This window comes from Manihot esculenta, chromosome 16 (assembly GCF_001659605.2).
Source record: "Manihot esculenta cultivar AM560-2 chromosome 16, M.esculenta_v8, whole genome shotgun sequence".
Taxonomy (NCBI): Eukaryota; Viridiplantae; Streptophyta; class Magnoliopsida; order Malpighiales; family Euphorbiaceae; genus Manihot; species Manihot esculenta.
Window position 1 is genome coordinate 32,895,958 of NC_035176.2, and position 23,132 is coordinate 32,919,089.

At 32.9% G+C, this 23,132-nt stretch overlaps 3 protein-coding genes across 4 annotated transcripts in view; all 3 read right to left on the minus strand.

Annotated features, from left to right (window-relative positions):
* Positions 1–9,272, minus strand: part of LOC110603321 (CHD3-type chromatin-remodeling factor PICKLE) — a 39,976-nt gene extending 30,704 nt beyond the window's left edge. Inside the window, exons 1-10 of one of the 2 annotated variants that reach the window (XM_043951670.1) lie at positions 9,097–9,272; positions 7,619–7,768; positions 7,198–7,335; positions 6,938–7,092; positions 6,514–6,675; positions 1,948–2,186; positions 1,745–1,840; positions 1,495–1,631; positions 1,211–1,423; positions 1,030–1,137 (exon numbers count right to left, since the gene is read on the minus strand). In XM_043951670.1, the coding sequence (XP_043807605.1) occupies positions 1,030–1,137; positions 1,211–1,423; positions 1,495–1,631; positions 1,745–1,840; positions 1,948–2,186; positions 6,514–6,675; positions 6,938–7,092; positions 7,198–7,335; positions 7,619–7,765 (1,395 nt within the window). In that variant the 5' untranslated portion in view covers positions 7,766–7,768; positions 9,097–9,272. Of the gene's footprint in view, positions 1–1,029; positions 1,138–1,210; positions 1,424–1,494; positions 1,632–1,744; positions 1,841–1,947; positions 2,187–6,513; positions 6,676–6,937; positions 7,093–7,197; positions 7,336–7,618; positions 7,789–9,096 lie in introns of both variants that reach the window. The other variant, XM_043951671.1, reaches the window with a different exon arrangement.
* Positions 9,273–11,047: 1,775 nt separating this feature from the next.
* LOC110604253 (cytochrome b561, DM13 and DOMON domain-containing protein At5g54830) lies at positions 11,048–14,441 on the minus strand. Its single transcript, XM_021742404.2, has one exon. It carries the CDS (start codon positions 14,146–14,148, stop codon positions 11,431–11,433), a length of 2,718 nt encoding a protein of 905 aa, XP_021598096.1. The 5' UTR covers positions 14,149–14,441; the 3' UTR covers positions 11,048–11,430.
* Positions 14,442–17,518: 3,077 nt separating this feature from the next.
* Positions 17,519–18,999, minus strand: LOC110604254 (probable CCR4-associated factor 1 homolog 7). Its single transcript, XM_021742405.2, has 2 exons — positions 18,820–18,999; positions 17,519–18,704 (listed from the first exon to the last, which is right to left on the minus strand). Exon 2 carries the CDS (start codon positions 18,557–18,559, stop codon positions 17,735–17,737), a length of 825 nt encoding a protein of 274 aa, XP_021598097.1. The 5' UTR covers positions 18,560–18,704; positions 18,820–18,999; the 3' UTR covers positions 17,519–17,734.
* Between the last annotated feature and the right edge of the window lie 4,133 nt (positions 19,000–23,132).

A 23,132-nucleotide genomic window follows, 5' to 3' on the forward strand; every position in this document is an offset into this window, starting at 1 on the left:
AATTTAATTAATCACAATAACCACAGAACAGACAATATTAAACTAACTACTACAAGTTCACATGAAACCATTAGCAACCACACCTTGCAAAAAAAATGGGGGATCAAATGACGTAGAGAATTACATAAAATATGTATCTTATCCAAACCTTAAGGTAAGGTGAAGAGGCACTCAGGGCCAGTGGTAAGTGCATATAGTTGAACATTGGGAGGTCCCAAGTTCAATGCCCCAATCCTTTATAGGGCTACCGAAATTGTGTATATATGCACCCACATAGCGTGAGGGAATAATCAATCAATTATTCCACAAATTTTCTCATTTCTCTTCTAACTCATCAGGTAGCAAGTTTTCTCTTTGATAAACAAAGACTGGCTGCTCTGTAACTTACAAATGTAAGCATTACTTTTTTTCTTCTTCCTCTTTTTCTTCTTTTACTTCCTTCTTTTGGTCTTCTCTTCACATTACCTTCTTTTTGGATACAAAATAACCCTAATCAAAGCATCTCTTAAATTAGAGGATTCAATCTTACTTTACAGCCATAATATATACATTCCTATTCTAACACTCTCATATACCCCATTTTCACTTTCTTCAATAATATTTTAACCACACCACACCAGTTCACCAAGTTAATTCTAAACCATGCTAAAATTATAATTCAACCAGCATTAATAGAAAAGGATGAAAGCTTTATCAGAGAACTAATAAATATGAACTAAACCACGAGGAAGGACATCAAAAATTTTCAAGCTGAGCATTCAGCCGTAAGAATCTAAGTAAATAACCTAAAAGCATGCACTTAAAAGTTGATAAATGGACTATTTCATACAAAAAAAAAATAGAGATAATAACGTTTGCAATTTCCAACTGTTGCTGAAGTCAATAAATTCACAATGCGGTATCACTAACTGTATTTGTAACTGAGCATGTTTACTTTTTAATTTTATTATAATATATGACAATTACTCTTTACCAGCAACTAAAAAATCTTGACCATTTTAACAGGATTATCAAAATCTGATTACAAACCTGAAGAGGAGTTCCAGTCAAAAGCACCCGATGGTTACTAGAATACCGCTTCAATGAAAGGAACAACTTTGAATCTTTATTTTTGAGACGATGACCCTCATCAACAATCTGCATGCAGATGTCAGTCAGTAATCATACATTTGGACAACACCAAAGCACTCTTTAAGCTGTAGGGTGTTACCATGCTCTCCCATTTTATGGGTTTCAGTGATGCTGTGTCCAAGTTAATCATTTCATAAGATGTTAAGAGCACATCAAATTTTATCCTGTCTTGTTTGCTTTCACCAACAACTTGACCAGATTTCTTTTTTTTCTTGATCTTCTTGTTCTTGGGATAATAAAATTCATATTCCCTAATAATAGCACGAGCCTGTGCAGAGCCAACGTACATAACCTGCAGAAAGAAAATTGCAGTCAAGAGTCAATTTTTAATAACAAGGATGAATCAAAAGTATGTTTACATACAACATTCATTTGAGGTGCCCATGTTGCAAATTCGCGCTCCCAGTTTCGCAACGTTGAAAGTGGAGCTACTACCAAATGCGGTGAGATATTTTCTTCAAAAAGAGATGCTAAAAATGCAATACTCTGTATAGTTTTCCCTGAAATCAAAACAAATAGGGAACAGAAGTGCAGTGATAATGCAAATAGTAAATATCAACATGCAGAGGCTCCACTGAAAGAGAAAAAGAAATCAAAACACAACAAAACTCACCAAGACCCATCTCATCAGCAAGTATCACATGTGTCTGTTTGGACCATGAGAAGCGTAAGAAATTCAACCCTTCTAGCTGATACGGATGCAAGGAGCCTTTGAGTAGAATAGAAGTAAAGGCTCAGGGATTCATGACAATCAAACAAAGTAACAGAACATATTGCAACTGGTACCAGATCGCAAGAGAAGACAGAATAATATACCTCCAGTTAGAAATTCAGGACTATGTTCATACTGTTGAAATTCTTTTGGTTTCTTGGAATCAGTAGCATCTCGAAGGCTGTTCTTCTGCTTCCTCAGTTTGCGAGATCTAGACTGAATTCTGTTAAATCTTTTCATTTCAGGCTGAAATGCAGATATATCTGATTCAAATTCCCAATAGCATTCATCATAGGAAAGTTCTTTATACTTCACAAGATATTCTTTTTCATCTTCATCTCCTCTGCAGCATTTGACAGGGGTTTTACATTCAGATATCTTACAGCAATAAAATTATTGAAAAACATTACAAAAATATGACTACATCAAGTTAGCAAGAACCAAACAGACAATTTTTAAATACAAACAGCAAATAATTTTCATACTGATACTTTTGTGCTATTCCTCAGTATGCAAAGAAAGTAATGATGAGAGGAACACCTTCTGAAGTCAAGACACTGTCCTTGACAATTCTTTATAGGACGATACTACAAATCAAACAATAAAATATGACGTCCACAACAGAAAGATGAGAAGACTATGTAGCACCAGAGAGCCATAAAAACTTGCCTATCCCTTCAAAACTCGAACTATTTTGCTCGATCAATTGGTATAAAAAGGAAGCGACCTACACCATATCATCCAATCTTGAATTCCAGATATGTAGGAATTGGATTTAAATCGCAGTCGCAGTCGCAGCTGCATACACAGTCACAGCCCTGTACATAGCAGCGGCTGCATATGCAGTTGCGATCACAGGCACTGTTATCAGAATCTTACAATTGGAATCAATTTCCCAACAAATCAATTGAATCTGTAGAGTATAGAGTGAATCTTAGATACACCTAAATCTTATGATTCTTGATTCGCTTACAATTCTCAATTCGATTCTACATCCTAGCAATTCAACTATATAGGATAAATTGTAAATGCAACCTAAATTGTGAATAAATTGAAAGAATCAATAGCAAATCAAGTGAATTAATATGAATCGACCGAGTTTTCACCTGATTCAATCAATTATTTATAAAAGGTTAGTCAGACCTTATATTTTTAAAATTTAAAATCTCATTCATTTTTGCCATGAAAAGTGTACATAAAACCTTTTCCTAACTATTTTTCTCTCACCACCCATTCTTTTCCCTCTCCCTCTTCTTTCTTTTTTCTTTTTAGTTAATTTACTTAACTAACTATAGTTGTCAAGTTATGACAATTTATATTAATAATTTTAAAATATGTTACTTTTTTTATTACTTAATTATTTGATCAAATTTAAATGAGAGTTTCAGCATATATATAATGACAATTGTTGAAATTTATAACATAAAACTATATAAAATAGAAAACACATGTCATCCTATTATAAATAATATTTCTAATTATATAAATAACAATTATATATTTATCAAAACATGTCATTATAGGATTTTTTTTAACTTATTTTTAGAACATATATTTTTTAATTAATTTGTAAAACTTTTACCAAATCTTATGATTCGAATATTCAATTGGATTCTAGGTTCTCAATCTATAAAATAAAGATTTCGATTCTTGATTCGAATCTCGATTTGACAACTATGGTCACAAGTAATTTGAACAAGCCTCTAATGCAATAATGCAACAATAACAGCCTATCGCTAAATAAATTTTTAAAACAAATTTGCAAAACTCATGAAATGAAGAGATATTTAAAGATAGCAGTATAACTAAGATATCCAATCAATAATTAGCATTAATACATCAAATAAAGGCATCCAATCCATCATTGCTAGATATCTTCAACTATAATTAATTTATAGCTAAAATAACAATGTAGATAATATAGATAATAAAGAATAATTCTTCATACTCTAAATTTGACAAAAAAAAAAATGGCATCCGACATCATTTTGTTTAACACAAAGATAAATAACTCAAATTTTATTATAAGGTATAAATATGTGGAATTACAAAGATAGTTGATGATCTTAGCTTAAGAAAAAAGAAGTGAGACATTTATAGATAGATAGTTAACTTTTGATGGAAATATGAGAAAAGTGAGATACGATAGTATAAAACATTCCAATCTAGGAAAAACAAAATGAGTTGTTACCCCATATGGCCCAAAAAAAAATTAGGTAACAGATTGTCACCGATACTAAACGGTAAATAACAGTTGCCATCATTATACAACGGCCATAACAGCCGTTACAGGAACAAATTTTTCTTCACCCTTTAAATAACAGGTGTAACGATACCCAAAAGGATAAAAAATCTGTACTAGCAGTTGCTACGTCCTTTATTTAAAACCATAATAGGATACTAATACTTTGAAAATACTATTAGAATTGATGAAATTCTCCTTAAATAAAGACGAAAATTACTCCTTAATTTATGGATTAATTATCTCCTTAATTTAATGGATATATCTTCCTAAATTTAAGGATCTATATTTTTATAATTTCTCATTATAAATATGCACTATGTATCTTATAAGAGTGATGGAAATTGAGTAAAAATGTAGCCCTTTTAGTTATTTTCCTTCTCTTCCATTCTTTCCCTTCCCTTCTTTCTTTTTCTCATAATAAAAACTTGAACATGTTATCTGAGCCATTTAAACTTTTGGGTCTCTTTTTATTTTCTTCTTCTTCACAGTTTAGATTTGGGTTTGGAGTCCTAGCTCACTTTCTCCTTTTCTTCTCCTCAAAGTTACAGACATTCATCTCCTTCAAAAAATTCTAGGGGTTTCTCTTGCTTAATCTTCCTTAAAAATTTTGGGTTTCTTCTTACTATTCTTCTCTCTTCTGCATGATTTGAGAGCCAAGGGTTGAAGTCATGGTTTCAAATCGCGGTCGCGGCCTTGTTCACGGTCACGACCGCATGTAAGGAAACAGGCCTGTAACGGTCATAACATAACGATAACGGCTTGTTGCGGCGCAAATTTTTTGGAAAAATTTGTAAAGTTCATGAAATTAAAATATATTGAAAGATATAATGAAAATTAAGTTATACAACTTAATAATAAGTACAAATATATCAAATAAATATAAAATACATAAATTTTAAACATTATATATAGTAACTTACCTCAATTAATACTATTAGAATGATCGTTTAGGGTAGGTTTTTGAGTAGAAATTTAAGTATATAAGCTGCTATCAAAAAATTTAAGAGAAATATGACAATTTTTAACTTGAAAAGTTGAAATGGAGGCCGGAAATAAGTATGGAAGAAGTATGGAAGAACGCTAGAGCCTAGAGCTGGAGTCTGGACTCTGGAGAAGCGGAAAGAGTGCTGGATGGAGGACTGCTTGGCTTGCTGGTTGTGGCGAAGACACAAAGTAGTAAAGAGTAATGAAAGACAAAAGGCTAAAGAGAAGAAGTAGAGAAATCAGTCTTTTTCCCCCTTCAATAATGCATACAAAGGCTGGTGCTGGACTACTGGTAAGGAAAGTAGCGGCCGTTATGGCCGTTACATCACGGCCAATGACGGCCATTACCTTTGCGTAACAGCCATAATGGCCGTTACAGCAACAAAATTTTCCTGCCGTTATTTACAGGCCTTAACGGCCACGGCAAGCTCAAAAACCTATAAATAACGGTCGTTACGTAACATAACGGCCGTTATTTAAAACCATGGTTGAAGTACTTACTCTCTTCTTAATTTCTTATCCTTCATTGGAGTAAGGGTCGAAGTCCTCGCTCATAGTTTTGAGTCCTAAACTCTCCTTATCCCTAAATCTCAATTCTAAAAACCTGTTCTTTTAACCCAACTTTCAATGAGAACAAAGGAGCCTGGCCAAGTTCGTTGCTGCCTCTTGAAGGTGTTGGTAATCCTACTTTGTTGCTGGACCTGTTGCAATGCTTGAAACATAATTTTTAGTTCACTTTTATGCTGCTGGTTTTACTTGTTTGTGTTACTTAGGAGTTAGTCTTTGGGTTCAATAAGAATCTCATCAAGGGAAAATGTTAGAATTGACGAGATTCTTTTTAAATTAAGAAGAAAATTACTCCTTAATTTATGGATTAATTATCTCCTTTATTTAAGGGATATATCTTCCTAAATTTAAGGTTCTATATTTTAGTAATTTCTTATTATAGATGTGCACTATATATTATATAAGAGTGATGGAAATTGAGTAAATATGTAGCCCTTTTAGTTATTTTTTCCCTTCCCTTCTTTCTTTTTCTTACAATAAAAACTTAACAAATACAGACCATGATTTCCAGATCAAGAAATCTTCTTTAAACTTGCTGAACCTTTTGAGAAAAAACCAACAGATAGAACTGGTTTTGGTTTTGACTAGCCAAAAGTAAACTTTGACTGGATAAATTCCAGATATATATATGTACATCCACACCAACTCAAATGCTAGCTTGAAAGCATAATCATCAAAATAAAAGCAAATATAAGCATACATAATGATAATATATATAAATATATCTATATATATTATATATACATGTATGTATATAAAAAAAAGCACAAATGTATGCACAGTTAACTAAGTCTTGACCCCAAACTCCTCAGGGTATATATATATATATATATATGTATATATGCACTAGAACAGAAGTTTCAGCTGGCTCAACCTGCAAGCAAGAATCCGATCAACAGTTGTCCACTCGGGCCGAATAGCAACAAAGTCATCATCAGAGTTATTGTTCGATGCCGTTTGACGATGAAAGTTGTTGACTTTAGTCCTCAAATGAGAATTAGACTTGAATGCTTTTAAGAACTCTTTCTCAGGTACCCTGTTTTTTTTTTTTGGCAGCAAGTAAATTAACATTATAAAATAGATAGCAGAAAATAATATACAAAAGAAAAAGAGAGAAAGAATCAAGCTCATTTGTGCTGCAACAACACTGTAAGTTAGCGGTTAGAACATGGACAACTTCAAAGATTTTACAAATGGTTTCACAAAATTAGCCTGTATAGAACAAACTTTTATTCTTAAGAGAGAATTAGTGATCATATAAACAAAGGTTAGTAAAATAATAAATGTATTGAAGTTACCAAGTGCAGTGCAAATAAGACAATCCCTTCCACTTCACAAGATATTGTTTCACAAAAATTTGCTTCGAGCCTAACTTAGAGGCATCATTATCACCAGCTACAGTAGGACGCATTTCACAGTCCAATATCTTATCAATATCATTCAACGGGCTAACCTGCATATAGTGTGGTTGTTGGTAATGGGAAAACATAATAATAATGATGTCATGATTACATTGTAATTGTGTAATCATTATTGAGTATGGACAAAGGAATCATACACATTCAGGACATCTCCAGTTGCTAGGAGGAGTAGCTTTTAGTGGTGGAAGTAGACACTTGCCATGGTAAGCATAAGTGCAAGTTTCACAGCTCAGAAGATCCCCACTTCCTCCACAAGATTGACAGCATTCATCTTTCTAAAAAGAGAGGATAGTAAGAGAAAAGAAAAGCAAAAACATCAACATAGACCAATTGCAACAAGAATCTAGCATATCAATTCTGTAAAATTAAGAACAAAAAAGTGAGATGACAACATTAATGCAACATTAGTCTTTGAAATTACTGAGCCAATATCATGACAAATAAGACCAAAATTACAAGATAATATGTGAGATGAACATGATAGAAGACATAAAAAAAAAACATTAATCAATTCAAATATTGGGAAAGCAAAAAGGAGATAAAGAAGAAAAAACAAACCGCATCAGGCCTCACTATCCTTTCAATTTTTTCCTGAGATTTCCCAGGTTTGCCTGACACAAATTCAGCATCATCATCTGACTCATCTAAGTTATAAAGTGGCTTTCGCTCTGATCTCACCCGAAGCCTCTCAACCAAGCTACTCATATTCTGCAAGACACAATATTCCACTAAATACCTCAATTAGCAACAACCTATAGATTGCCAAAAATAGAGGAAAGGACAGATAGAGTTTAAATGCTAAAAAAGAAAACTGATGGAATTTGTATATTCCAATCTTCGCAATTTTCCCTATTCTGGCCCATCAAACACATTAAATACGATTGCGTTAAAGTATATATTAAATATGATCAAAGAACAAAGCCAATTAGTAAACTACTGGTTTTTCCATTTTTACTCTTCAACCTTTACTTGCAAACATTTTACAGTAATAAGAGCTCGTATAATTAATGTTTTATTATCTAATAACACGAAGTATCTCATAATATTAGAAACCAACTTAATCCCCAGCTTAAATTAACAAGTCCAATGGATCCTGATATATTATTACATAGGCACTCTCTACTAGCTCTCACACTAAGAAAGAGAGTAACAGAAGGAAAGGAATCTCTAGCCAGATGCCAAACAACAACTAAAGCATAATCTGATCAATATGTGGGGATGGAAACCATTGGAAAAGCATCTGCAGTAAATTTAATTCCCAAAAGCAATAAATGGATTACATTTGGCTTTCAACATATTTCATATCAAAACCTAAATGCCAGAATACCTAATCCAAAAAGAAAAGAAAAACAAACAAACATATTAGAGAATGGTATCGTAGATTTTGCAACTTCTCTCTTTATTAGCCCAATTTTGATAACAGTCAATTTGAATTACATCAGAATTGATCTCCAATAAACTCCCGTTTCTGCTGTCCATTTTCAGAACAACCATAGGAGACAAACCCGAAGGAATCAAAAGCCATTCCAACAAATACACACGAGGCTCTAACTGAAGGATTCTGAATTTAAAGTGCGCTGATATTATCACAATTAACATGTTCCAGAGCAATCTGTCCACGTTTTAATCATCCAGAGTTTAAAAAATAAAAAATAAAACAAAACAAAACCAAAAGAAGAGGAAGAAGAAGAAGCCCATGTTAGCTCAAACTCAAGCTAGAACAATGCATTCAAAAAGGGAGGGAAAAAACCCGCTTATAAAATATACGTATATAGTAGCAACTAGCAGCAGTTGCCAATACATGCTAAAACCAAAAGGGTAATAAGAAAAATCTCATCTTCACAATAATTACGTAGAAAAATCCTAGTCACCATTTTCAAAGCGTATTCACATAGAATTAATGGATGACCACAAGAGTTGTTGCCAGTGGCTGGTGAAGTGAAGTGTGTGAGAGCTATGGAAATGGCCGTTACTACAATTTTTGGCGATGATTATTGACCATCCTACTGAGGGAGAGATAGTATAGAGAGAATTACCGGAGAAAACCGTATCAGGGCCACCGATTTTTGTAGAAATTCTGCCTGGACCCGAAACCGAAATGGGAGCTGAGGCTTTAAAGGTGGGGCTAGACAGAGAAAACAAAAGAGGCGGTCTTAAAACAAACCTCACCAAGCCTTCGGATTTTTTTTTTCTAGCAGTTAATGAAATAACATGGCAGAATGTAATTGTGACTGTTTATATAGCATTTCATGAATTTCAATTGGCAGAAAAAGGAAAAATATAATCGTGAAATTTCATGAAACACACTCGCATATAAAGGTGTAGTAGACATTCTGGGGTTAATATTGTCATTTTGATATGCCTTTATATGGAAAGAAATAATATCAGATTTATATATTATTGTAAAAAAAATATATATAATTTATGAAATTGCGATTATTTATCCTATCCGAACTGAATTAAATTAATATTGTTAAAGTTGAATCTCACATAAATCCAATTAAAAATTATTTTTAACTATTAAAAGGTCTTAAAATAAAATTTGAATTCATTTAATTTATATATTTTATTTAATAATTTATATAAAAATACCTTCATTAATAATTTTTATTTAAAAATTAATATCTTAAAAAAATATTTATATTTAATTTTAAATGAAAACATAAAAATATATAAATATTATTATAAAATATATATTTTATATTAAATTAATTATTTATATAAATAAATTTAAATAATGTGTATACCATATATAAAATTAAAATCGATCCGAATCTGCCATAAATATTAATGTCAATATGGTAACCGTTATAAATCCTATTATAACGGCTCAAATTTATTATAATAAACTTTGATTAAATGAGTATATAAAAATACTCTATTTAGTTTTTTTTTTTAAATAAAAATTAAAAGAGTAAACTCTCAAATTTTACTCAACACTTACCACCACACTCAACTGTTTATTTGTGCACTACTCTATCTCTATTTGTTGTCCTCCATAATTTTGAGCTTAATATTTTCACCTTTACATGAAAATATGCAGAAAATTACTATCATATCTTTATATCGAAAAAAATTCTGGTTCATGAAATTGTGATTGTTTATTTATTCGTTGTTGAATTTCAACTGGTTAAAACAAAAAAGAGTATATGATTATGAAATTTCATGAAATACCATCATGTACATAAGGAGTAGTAAACATTCTAGGGTTATCATGGTCATTTTGACGTAGACAATATATGTAAAGAATTATTGTCATATCTCTATATTTTTTAAAAATATTATACTTCATGAATTTGTGAATGTTTACATAGTGGTTCTTAAATTTCAGTTGGCCAAAAACTAAGAAGATAATTGTGAAATTCATGAAATACCCTCATGTATTGTGAATCAAACTGAAACACAATTCCTAATCCCATAGGAAATTGTGAATCAAAACCTTACTATTAATCTGAAAATATCCAATTGAACCAATTTAATGTGACCATAACACTTAATTTTTAAAACTCCATACAAATCAAATTAAACCAGTGGACCGAATTCTCCAAATCATCAATTCTATGGATTAAGGATTTTAGAGATTTTGAAACTTGAAAAGAACATTGCCCACAAACATGCTGACTTATATGCCTATTCATTTAAAGCTTCACATCTTACCTCCAAAAACTACAATTGTTGCTGTAGAAAAATGAAGAAAATTTTTACCATGCAAGTATCATATGATTCATATATATTCTCAGTATTTATATCTTTCCCTTTCTTCTATATCCTAAGTGTTTGAGCTTTTATTCCTCACTAGTAAAGAATTGAGTCACTAGTTTCTTAAGTCATTTCACCTACTGTTAATAAAAGACAATATCGTGAACTTGAAACAACCATTGCTATAAACAGCCCAAGAATTAGCTACTTTTACTGCAAAGTCTCAGAAAATATGCATGCACCTATTAGAAGTCTGTCGCTTAAATTGCACGCGACACTCAAAAAAAGTAGATCAAAAGCCATGTATGTTTGATCAGCATCTGGTAATCCATAGCAACAACAGCACTGCTAAAGAAATAAACTTCTGCAAACCAGCTAAATGTTCACCCGAGCTACACAAGTGGCGGACAAAAATCTGATTTAGCTGAAGACGAGATACAGAAAAACTGATAAAATCGTCCAGTGTGTTAAATAAGTATCAAGTATACAAAATACAATGTTTATGGTAATTACTCTTCAAAACGAGTGGCTGAAGGTGGTTATGGTGATGAGTGAATAGACCCCTTTGCCTGAAAATATACTTTCAAGCAAATAAACAAGCCTGTCATAATTGCCGTATGAGTAGGAAAGCTTTCATAATTGCCTATCCCATAGTTAATTATCGAAAACATCTATGATCTGTTTAAAGGTTCTAATTGAACTTCCATTCTTCCAGATTGTTGCAAAGCTTTTTGAGCGGCTCTAGTTGGTGTTAAAAGATCAACAGAATCCTCTTCTGCAATGTTACCCAACACCCAATTGCTTCTCCCAAATGCTCTGTCCCTTCTCCGATGCCTTTCTCGATGTTCCAGATACATGACAACCAGTAGACCAATCAAGAACCAAACTAGTAATGCTCCACTATACCCGCTAAAATCTTCACTTCCATATCTCTCTCTTAACTGCTTCAATCCGCTGAAAAGTGCTGCAATTCCCACAATGAGAGCACCTCTGCCAACAATTATGTGAAGATACTCCCAAATCAGCCTCTTTGAGGATACCTCCTCCCCGTTAGCAGGTCTTTTAGGCCTCATGGAAGCATTTACCGGTTGCGCACAAGCCAAAAATATAGCAGTAAGCCCGAATTTAACATGTAATGAGCTGACATAAAAGCCCCGAAGCTCAGCCACTGCGAATATTAGGCCCAGTAGGACTATTGCTAAACCAGAGTACTGTAAATAAACATGAATCAGGTACCAGCCATCCCCCTTCACATGCTTCAAATATCTAGCTGCCAAAATTCCACAAGGGAGCAAAATACCCCAAGCAAGGAGCATCATGAATCCATGTACAGCTAATACAGGACGTAAATCTTGCTCAGCCTCTGCAGAACCGCGCATAAGCAACACTCGGACAGGCCTATTACTAGTATCAGAATGCATATTCTTTTCACTTAGATAATTATCTGACCATTGACTACCGATTGCCCATATGACCTGAAGAGGACTTGTGGGATCAATGATATTATTACACTCTGGCCAACCTTCGTGAATACATTTTGGTCTCAAGGGCCGTGTAAACTCAAAGGTAATGATGCCATTTTCTGATTTGAACCTTACATTAGTCAAATTCTCATTTGTTGGATGAACGCTAGAGGCATCCTTTCCATCAATCCAGTATGAGTTTACATGCCCTTTGCTGATCTCATCCACCCAGCCGACATAAGCAAAGCTATGCTTCATTCCACTACCAAATCCTATTGCAATATAACCACTCTTTTTCTCTGCTCGAGCAGCAATAGATATAGAATCCTTTCCCAATGTCCAAAAGAAAGTCACTTGCTGATCGTCCAAAACGACACTATTATTATACATATCAGATATACCACCATCAACAACCTGAATTTTCCAGCCCATCTTCTCCTGATACAAGGATTGATAGTACACTTGATCTGGAGTATTTCTATCTGGTTCCCAAACCAATTCCTTAGGACTAGCCAAAACACCCTCAGCTTCAGGCCCGCCAGCATAAATAGTCTCTGTCTCATTCCTCAATGTTGCATTCCCACCCATTAAATCCGAAGTAATGTACAATGCAACATCATGTCCAGCTTGCACTGAAAATTTCACAGGCACCCCTCTTTCAACTCTCAAAACTGGAGCCTCCTTCTTATTAATGTACAAAACCTTTGAAGGATTAGGTGGATTAGGGTAATGGATTGCAGGACCAGCAGAAACAATAAGAGGCACATTTGCATCTGCAATAATCAAATCCTGATCCTCCTTGTCTTCAGCATCCAAAGGCCCCAAACAATCATTCACCTGCTCAGATACATTAAGCACCAAATGGCCATATGAAACGTATCTCAGGCCTCCATGATACTGGGGCAGATAGAAAGGCCTAAGAGCGTCAGGTGGCCTCATCAAACCCAATGCCCAAATCACTGACATATTAGCAGCACGATCCACAGGCAAATCATATTTTTTGTCAACTGAAACCAACGGCCTTCTGTACCTTACAAAGGACACCCCGTCCATTCTATGCCCATATATCAGTATTGTATTGTTCACCAATCCAACAGTGTCATTCCCTTCATATACGGTATCAGGGCAGACACCGGAGGCTGTACCATCCTTGTCTATCATACACTCACTGTATTTGGTGATAAAAAAGTCATCAGCAAACGGCAATCCTTCCTCTGTGAACCCAGTCACCGCAACGTCAGCACCCTTCATTAGCTCATCCCCATAATGCCGTCTCGCCCACCCGAATGCCATGTAATTCTGGACTCCAGTAGCGGCCTCTAATCCTATCTCAATGAAATCATTTTTCACACTCAAGCTCCATCTAATCCGATAATTCTTAGACAATTTCTTGCAATTATCAAACATCGTCGGCGCAGGGAGAATCCCCTTTTTCCCTTCCTCGAGAGCAGTATCGTTATTAGACGGCGAAGGTGCCAGGCCAGGGCTTAAGGCGGACTTATTTGAGAAAATAATGTGACCGAAATCGGAAGCCGTGGGCAGGTCCCAGACAGAGAGGACTTGGATCCGATCCCACGTCACGTTTTCGAACAAACGAACAACAAAAGACGCATTCTTGTATGTATCGTGAAGCTTGTGATTGGATATGACAAACCCATTAGTGAAATTACCAAAATCAGGGTAGAGCGCGCCCCACCAGCGCACGTCGGCCCCAGAAAGCATGTCAAATTCGGAAACCCTAAAGGAGCAATCGTCGATTATGGTGAGGACTCCACGAAGCTGGTGTTGAACCATGGTGAAATCGGATTGGAAACCGACATAGGAGCTCGTGTTTGAACAGGACTGACCGGGATCCGCATAGGAAAAGTAAAGGAATGAATTGAAGAGAAACCCTAACGAGACAACGAGACGCTTGTTGTTGTACATGAAGGAAGAGAGATCCGATCCGTATGGGATCACAAATTGTAGGATCGGAGTTCGTAGTTTAATTAGATAAGAAATGGAGAACAAAAGGAAGAGATCACCTGACCTGAAAGTGAGTTGGCGATGGAGAGGTACGAAAAAAGAAGAGGTGAAGCGAGGTGACTCGGTGGCTGAAGCGAGTCGCGCCCTCGTGAAACGCTTGATTTTCCCGTTTTGGTGGATGGGGAAGATAAAATTGGATTTCGTCAGAGTGGCATTTCTGTCCAAAATATTTTGATAAACCGGGGACTCGGCTTCCTGTAGAAAATCCTTGCAATGTTTTTCCTTTTAAAAAGGAAAAATCTCTGGAAAATGATTAATTAGTATTTTAATTATTTTTTTTATGTTGTTATGTTTATTTATTTTTAAGAAATCGCACCACAATTGTATATAATTATAATTAAAGTTATTCTTAATTAAATATATTTGTAAATAAAACAAATTTTAATGACATATTGAATATTTATAGTTTTGTTTTCAGAACTAATATATTATTGTTTTGAATAAATTTTTAATTTATATATCACTTTCATTTGTTATACTTTTTGACTCACTATAAATTTCATATTTATCACGTTTTTAAATAATAATCTTTTACTCACATTGATATGTTTGAAACTTTTGTTAACATTTTTATATGATCAAGTAGTTAAATGAATACACATGAGTGAGTTTAAATTGATAAAATAGTAAAATGCTAATAAAAAAATAATAATAATATTTTATTTATTTATTTGCCCGCAAGAAAAAAACAATAATAATCTGTATGCTGATTGCAAATCATATTTGCTTTGGCCTTCCAAAAGAAAGAAAGAAAGAAAGAAAGAAATCATATTTACTTTGGAATATGCTTTTCATAATGGCAATGATGTAACGAATTTACTGAATATGATTGCTTAATATCCCTATGATTGGTGAAGCTACCTGTCAAACATAAACAAATAAATAGAATCAATTTTCCATCCAATAACTTCAACCTCCTACCACTAAGATATATCCAGCAAATGCATCCCACTTCAATCAAGCAATTCGGAAGTCAAATTTCTGACGGGTTTTGGCACCTTCAACGTTTTAAGAGCTTCCCATTTTCTTCACGTTTTAGTTCTTTATTATTATTATTATTATTATTATTATTATTGACAGAGCGTGCTGACCATGAAGAAAGAGGTTTGCCAAGTGCCAAACTTTGGTGGGTCTTATTTATATTTGGCCATTTGCCATTTCATGGGCAAAATCTGGATGCCAGTAAGGACCATTCTGAAAAGGAATCCGCCTGCCCGCCAAGGAATTATTGACAAGGAAGCCGAAGACCGACCAATGTCACGACCCTCTCACATAAAATGGGCATCTCATACTACGTAGGAACCGTGAAGGCTGGTGCCCCTACCAAACATCTCTGCTCTGGTTTTTGCTGCAAGAAAGTCATCCTCCAAGATTTTGCTCCACAACGTTCCAGAATTTTTTTTGCATCTGTTCTGATTTGGAAAATAGAAATAATCACCAAGTTGCAAGCTCATCTCACATAAAAAATCCCTCCTCTCATTGTTGCCAATTGCCCATGTCTTTGCAAAAATAAATCTAAGCTCCACACAAAGGTTAAGCACACTGAGATCTATACATAGGCATTGCATTGCTTCTTTGCCATCTGTCCACCAGTGCTGATGTGACAAATCTTCCATAGCACGAATAGATCAATTGATGGTGATTAGCCATGACAACATGCAGGTATGTCGAACTACCAGATCAACATCTATCAAATGCACTGGAGATGAGCATTTCTTCAACAAAAGCGCATGCACTGGTAATCATGCATGCATCATCACTGACATCAAAAGAAAAAAAAAATCTCAGGTCAAAGCTTAAAGAAGAAGCCAGGCACCCATGCCAATTGGCATTTTACTCCCAAGGGACTAAAAGATAACAAATTTGCACTTAGCCATAAGTAACTGAAAGAGATAAAAGCAAAAGGAAATAGTAGAGTTTTTGCACTTTAATTAGAAAATTCAAAGCAACGTCTTCAAACAACATTTTACGTCAGCCTCTGCATCAAGAACTCCATTGCCAGGCTGAACTATGAGGTGGCTTTTGGGTCATGCAATTACTGGAAACCTCAAATAAAGGAAACTGAATCAGCAGAAAACCTGCAGCAATCAAAGAAATGGTCCCACTAATCAAAAGGTAAAAAACGCTAGGAACCGCAATTATAGTTTCAAAAGCATAAATTAGGTCCAACACAAACTATTAACATACAATCAGAAAACTAAAAGTGCAGATTCAAGCTTGTCCATTTGAACAATATTCAATTGCATTTGAGGAACTTTTGGTGGTGGAGTCCTGCTTCATTGCATGAGGCTCAAATAAGCCATATGAAACTTGGTAATCCGTAATCATAAGGGGCTAAGATAAATCAGCAATGTTAGCACTTAAAGCTCATTAACGAGGAATTGATAGCTAGCCTTGGAATTTATGTTTAATGAAAGGTTAAGATAATAATTGATCAATTATCACTATTATGAGAACTGCTACATGCACTTGCGAAGAAAGAGAAGAATGTATAAAAACCCAGGACAGATCATTTAGATTGTGGGTCTCTTGATTAGTCCTATTCTCCAATGATCAAACAAAGCCTAAGAGAAAAAAAGCTTCAAACATATGAAACATTATAAGGTATTGAAATACACAGTCAAGGGCAACATTTTCATGATATCTCAGCATTTACTTGCAACGATTTGGATTCTAGATAAAGATTAATCGGATCATCTATATGATCATGAATGATTCTCAACATAAATTTAGTTCTATAAAAATGAAAGTCTTGTTTGGATACCTTTATCCTTGAAGTAGATTCCTCAAACAAGGTAATCGTCATATTGTACATACCTATTCTGAACTTGCATGTCCAGCACTGCTTGCATTCCCTTTGGCTTTCTCTCATTCCATTCCACATTCTCTCGAAGCCATGCAGCTGAAAAAATGACAAAACCAGATTGACCGGTGGAAGATTACATAATTTATTTAAATGTTGCTCTACAGCACTTCTCTTCTGTTCTCTGCAAAGACTAATAACTTGTCTTCGCAAGCACACAAGTCACCCTGATCATATCAGAGAGTTCCATTGACACAATCAACTAGTCTCACATATGAAGCAAAAAAAACGGTTAAGCCATTTAGTGGTAGACTAAGACAGAGTAACTGGGCTTAGATTTTCATATCATCTGGGAGAAAGGGAGAGGGAGATCCATGTATTAAGTAAGGTAAGCAATTATGTTCATATCATATCAAGGCAAGTTAAGATATAAAAAAATCCAAACAATTGCATAGAACATCAGCAGAATAAATTGCCAAGAGCTAAAATTATTATTGAAACACTAACTTCAACAATGTACAAGGATAACAAGCTACAAAACCAGTCAAGGTTTCAGTCACAAATAAGCAAATGAAAGTCACCACTAGAACAACAATATTTTTGGCAAAGTATACAAGAGAATTGAAAGCCTCACACTCAGGTAGTCTACAAATATTCATCAATCATTTTCCCAATTATTTCTTTTCAATTAGTATTTTGTCCATTCTCGACACCAAGACCGTACAGAACACCTGCGTACTTCTCTGTGGAGCCGCTGAAGAAGTTATCTCTCAATTTCCTGAATGTGCAAGACGTGAGCAAGCTATCAGAGCCTGCTTGATGGCAGACACCAACTCTTTCCACCTCCAACAACTCTGCAAGCTTGTTCAACCCACCGTGAAGGCTATTGCAAAACTTCATTAAATGCTTGATATCATACACCATGGGGAAGTACATATTGATCAAGTCAAAGAATCCTGCTTGTGTATCAGGCAAACTCCTGCAAGTCAAAAGCTTAAGCAAGTACCCAAAATCATACCCGCTATGAAATGTAACCCAATGCACGCCGTCATTCAAAACAATCCCGGACGACATCAGAAGCTCGCCAAACCGGTTTACATCAATACCCTTCTCATTATTCTTCTTAAAATCAATTCCACATTGGCGCAACAGCTCAATAGAATCACTAGCAAAGATGTCCTCACTGATATTGAACTCACGGAAATTGAACTGCCAAATGCAAGACTTGTCCGTCCCACAAGAGGGCAAATTCCCCTTCTCGTCAGAGAACGTGAGACCCAGTTGGATCAACTTCAACATATCAACGTTATCTTTCAAAGTCTGATAGTTATAATCGTTGATGTTCTTAAAATTCCCCACGGGGCGCAAAACCACACCTGGGAACTCAGTATCCATAGCTACATAATTGAATTGATCAACAATTTCACGAATCAAAGCGAATTCCTCCTCAAGGTTATCATTCCACACCTCCCGGATTTGAATAGAGTCGCCCTTAGGTATAATTGACATTTCCAACACACGGATTCAGAAAGCAACGCAGCAGCTAATACTATAAACCCCAGATCTGAAGAAAAATAAGCATAATCACTCAAAACCTGAAGCGAGACCTATCGTAAATTTAATTTCCGACAAGTAGTTTTTATTTTAAATAGATCTGCAGGAGCAGGAAGCAAAACAAGGGTTAGAGACTGCGGAAAGAAATATCTAGTCAAAACCCTAGAAAGATAAAGTGAACAACCAGAGAAGTGCAAAATAGAAAGAGATCTAACCTTGGATTTGTGAAATCAGGGCTTGTAGTGAATAGATCTAGAAGTGAGGATCAGTAAATACGCTTCTTTGAACAAAGATTTAGGCGTCAACAAGAGATGGCCAGAGACCAGAAAGACAGAAAAGAGGCAGAGGCTCAAGCCCTTCACTTCTGGGTGACTTCCTACACAACTGAAGGGACAGGACAGCGCAATAAAAAGGGAAAGTGATGTCCAATGAAAGAACTGAGTCAAAAACGAGGGCGTTTACACGGTGTTTCCAGAAGGACTAGAACGACGGCGTTTCGCATTTTGCTTTCAGTCTCCACTTTTGAATTTCGACATGGGTTGCGCAGATTAATGAATTATGACCGACATGTCATAATAAAAAGAAAGATAAAATAATAAAATAAATTAAAATTAAAAAAAAATCATCATTTCCTGGATAATTATGCCGTATAATAATCAATAAGCATAAAAAATTAATAAACAAAAATTTTAACTTAATTTTTTTACAATTCATGTACAAATAGAATTGAAAATAAAAATATACAATAAAATTAAAAAAAATCATGAAATTATAATTTAAATTTTTATTTAATTGAGCTCTTAAATAAATTATTTAAAAATAAATAAATATATGTGGTAGCATATATCAATAAGCGTGCCAAATTGATGTTAGTTGAATAAACAAGCAACAAGTGATGGGGACATAAGTTGAATAATAATGGGTGGCTCCCAAAACTTTAGGCGTTAGCAAATAATTGCAATCACCAATTTGACAACACAAGTTTATTTACAATCACCAATTTGATAACACAAGTAAAGTACAAAACAAAAATAGAAAACAAAAAAAATAATAATAAAAGAATCTAAAATTTTTCCTATGGCTTGTCTTGAAAATAGACATAAGTTGACCTGGAATTGAGTCAGGATTGATTTTTCTTATTTTGACCATGTCAATGTATATTGAAGATACAAAATAGGCATGGTGAATTTCACCTGTTTATAGAGAATTAAATCTATACAATCATTTCTTTTCATAATTTTTATAGGTAATTTTCACTTATGGTTATTCAACTTAAATTAATATTTCACCGTGGTTACTAAATTTTAATTTATTTTAAAATATATCAATTTAAATAATTATCTAAAACAGTCGCATAAATAAATTTTCAATTAAATTTTTAAAAAAATATACACATATATATTCTCGTGACTTAAAAAATTTGAAAATTAAAATATTTTGGGACATCATGAGAGGTTTTAAACATCTATTTGCATGAGATTCACAAATTTCAAATCTCCAATTTATAACTCTAACTTTTTTTCTTTTTCCACATTTGCTTTCTTCATTTCTTTCTTCTTCTTTTTTCATCTGTGCGTTATCGAATCTAAGGTCAAATAGAAGTATTTGTGTAGTTAACCCATTTCACTCACACATATCAGACGAAAAAAATTGATCATCTACAATGTCTGAAAGAAATGAAGGAAATATACGACCAATACGCAACTGTAACTCTAATACAGATTTGAAAACTTCATATACCAAAAGCAACCTAACTTACGAGAATATAACCTGAATTCACGTTGTATAAAATTGAAAAAATATGAAGCGTAGTGTGTGAGAGTTGAACCCATGGCGAACATATAAGAAATATAGAGAAATTTTGATTGAAAGTGAAATATGAATTAAAGTTTATTTGAAAAAATGTACAATAGTGTAACTTGAATTCGGATTATAATACAAATAGGTTAACAAAAATTTAAAAATTGAAAAAATATGAAGTATAGTGTATGAGAGTTGAATCTCGTGGACAACATATAAGAAATGTAGGGAAATTTTGATTGAAACGAATTAAGATATTTTTTAAAAGATGTTGAATTCACAAGTAGATTAACAAAATTAAAAAAATATAAAGTACAGTGTGTGTGAGAACTTTGTACATCATGGACCTCTTTCACACACTACATTTTATTTTTATTTTTATTTTTTTAATTTTTATTAATCTACTTGAATTCACATTACATTATCATAATTTTTTTCTAAATTCAGATTACACTATCATAACTTTTTTCAGAAAATCTGAATTCAGATTTGGCTTTCAATCAAACTTTCCTTACATTTCCTATTCGTTGATTATGGGTTCAACTCTCACACACTACACTTCAATTATGTACAACATGAATTCATGTTACACTCTTATATAGTTACAACTGGATTGTCTTCCGTCTACGAAGATTTCAAATCTACATAACAGTTACAGTTGCATATTAGTCGCATACTTCTTTCACTTCTTTTAGACATTATAGATAACTCTTTTCTTTCATTTGAGATGTGTGAGTGAAATGAGTGAGCTATACACATGCTTTTCTTTGACCTTAGTTTGGCAATGAACATATGAAGAAAAAAAAACAAAATAATGAAGAAAACAAATATGGAAAAAGGGGAAAAAGTTGAGTTACAAATAGAAACTTGGGATTTATGAATATAATGTAATGAGAAATTTAAAGTCTTTAATAACTGTGGCAAAATAATTTGATTTTTAATTTTTTAAAGTCATGTAAACATGTGATGCGTACGCTTCATCAAAAACTTATTTAAGTGATAATTTCAAATAATTAGATAATTTTTTTAAAATAAATTGAAATTCAGTGACCCTTTGAATAGATAACCTAATTTCAATAACCATATGTAAAAATTATCCAATTTTTATGGCCGGCTATAATTTATTTGCCATTGAAGTATTTAATTAAAAAATTATTTATTTTTTTAAATATTCTCCTATCTATTATTAATAATTAAATTTATTTTTAGTATACATATAATTAAAGTATGTTAACTTATTTCTAATTTTTCTTATCTAAAACATTTGGCGGTATAAACGGCAAATGGATCATATTCCTGTTAAAAAAAATTAGTTTAATTTATTAATTTTCAAATAACTTACATTAAAACAACGAAACTGGACGATTTCTTTTTTTCTATTTAGAAATTTTGAATTTGAATTCAAAATACATAATATTTTTAAAAGTTTAAGAGTAACATTTTATCTTTTAATGGATCTATTTAGTGTATATTCAAATTAATTAAATGAATGAATTTAAATCAAATGAGTGAATTTAAATGCGGAATGATTTATATTGAGAAAAAAATAATTTAAATATTATCTCTCCGTTCCATAAATTTTATAAATTTTATTTTTAATACATTAAAAAATATAATTTTTTTATTAACTTTTTAATTATATCTCTTTTAAATATATTAAAATTTATTAAATAGTAAAAAATATTTTAAAAATTTATTAAAATTAAATTGAATTATAATAATAAATTTATATATTATTATAATTTAAAAAGAAAAGTATATAATAATTTAAAAATAATTAAATAAGGAAATATAAATAAAAATTTAGAACGGAGAAATATTTAATAAATAATAAAAAATTAAAATTATTAATACCTAAATCCTTAAGACTCACAAATTAATTTTTTTTTAATAAGCTTATGAGCTCACTTGTCAACATATCCATTTTTATTTAGTTTTAAGCTTAGTATTTTAAACTTAAAATTATTAAAATTGCAATAAATCAATCTACTTATGTTTGTTTGAATATCTATAAAAATTAATTTCATATTGATTTTTTTCTTAAAATTACATCATTAATTTTAAAATTATATATTTTTAATAAGTTAAGTGCAAATTTGACTAAATTAAGTGGCAAGGGCCCCTCTATATCCCGGCCTTATTGAGACTTGGGTACGGGTGCGACAAGTTTCTTTTTTTCTCATTTTAATTGGTTAATAAAAAAATAAATTTTATTAATAATGTTATTTGAATTATTATCTATGTAATTTTATTAATAATGTTTAATCTGTTCTTATTTATTATTTTATTAAGACAATACTATAAATATATTTTTAATAATAATTAACTACTAATATAAAATATATGCTATTTTTGGGTAATTTGATTATGTCTGATTTTTCAGTTTCAATTTAATACTAAAGAAAAAACCCTAAATTTTATTTTAATTAACACTTCAAAGCTAAATATTTTAATGTCAATAGTTTTACTAACATGACAATATGAATACAACAAAATAATTGAACAAACAGTGCCTACTCATAATGAGCAAGGCCAAAGCCCGAGCCCATTGCTACTCTTACTTGTCATGGCTTACTATCAATCAATGGCATGTCAATTCCATTGATGAAGAAGAATTGGGTGCCCTGTTTTGAAGGGGCTGTTCGAAGACCATATTCTGTAGGCTTTGCATTCAGCTACTGTTTTGATACGATTACTTTTAGTTATGTAATCTGTCTTGATGTGGTAT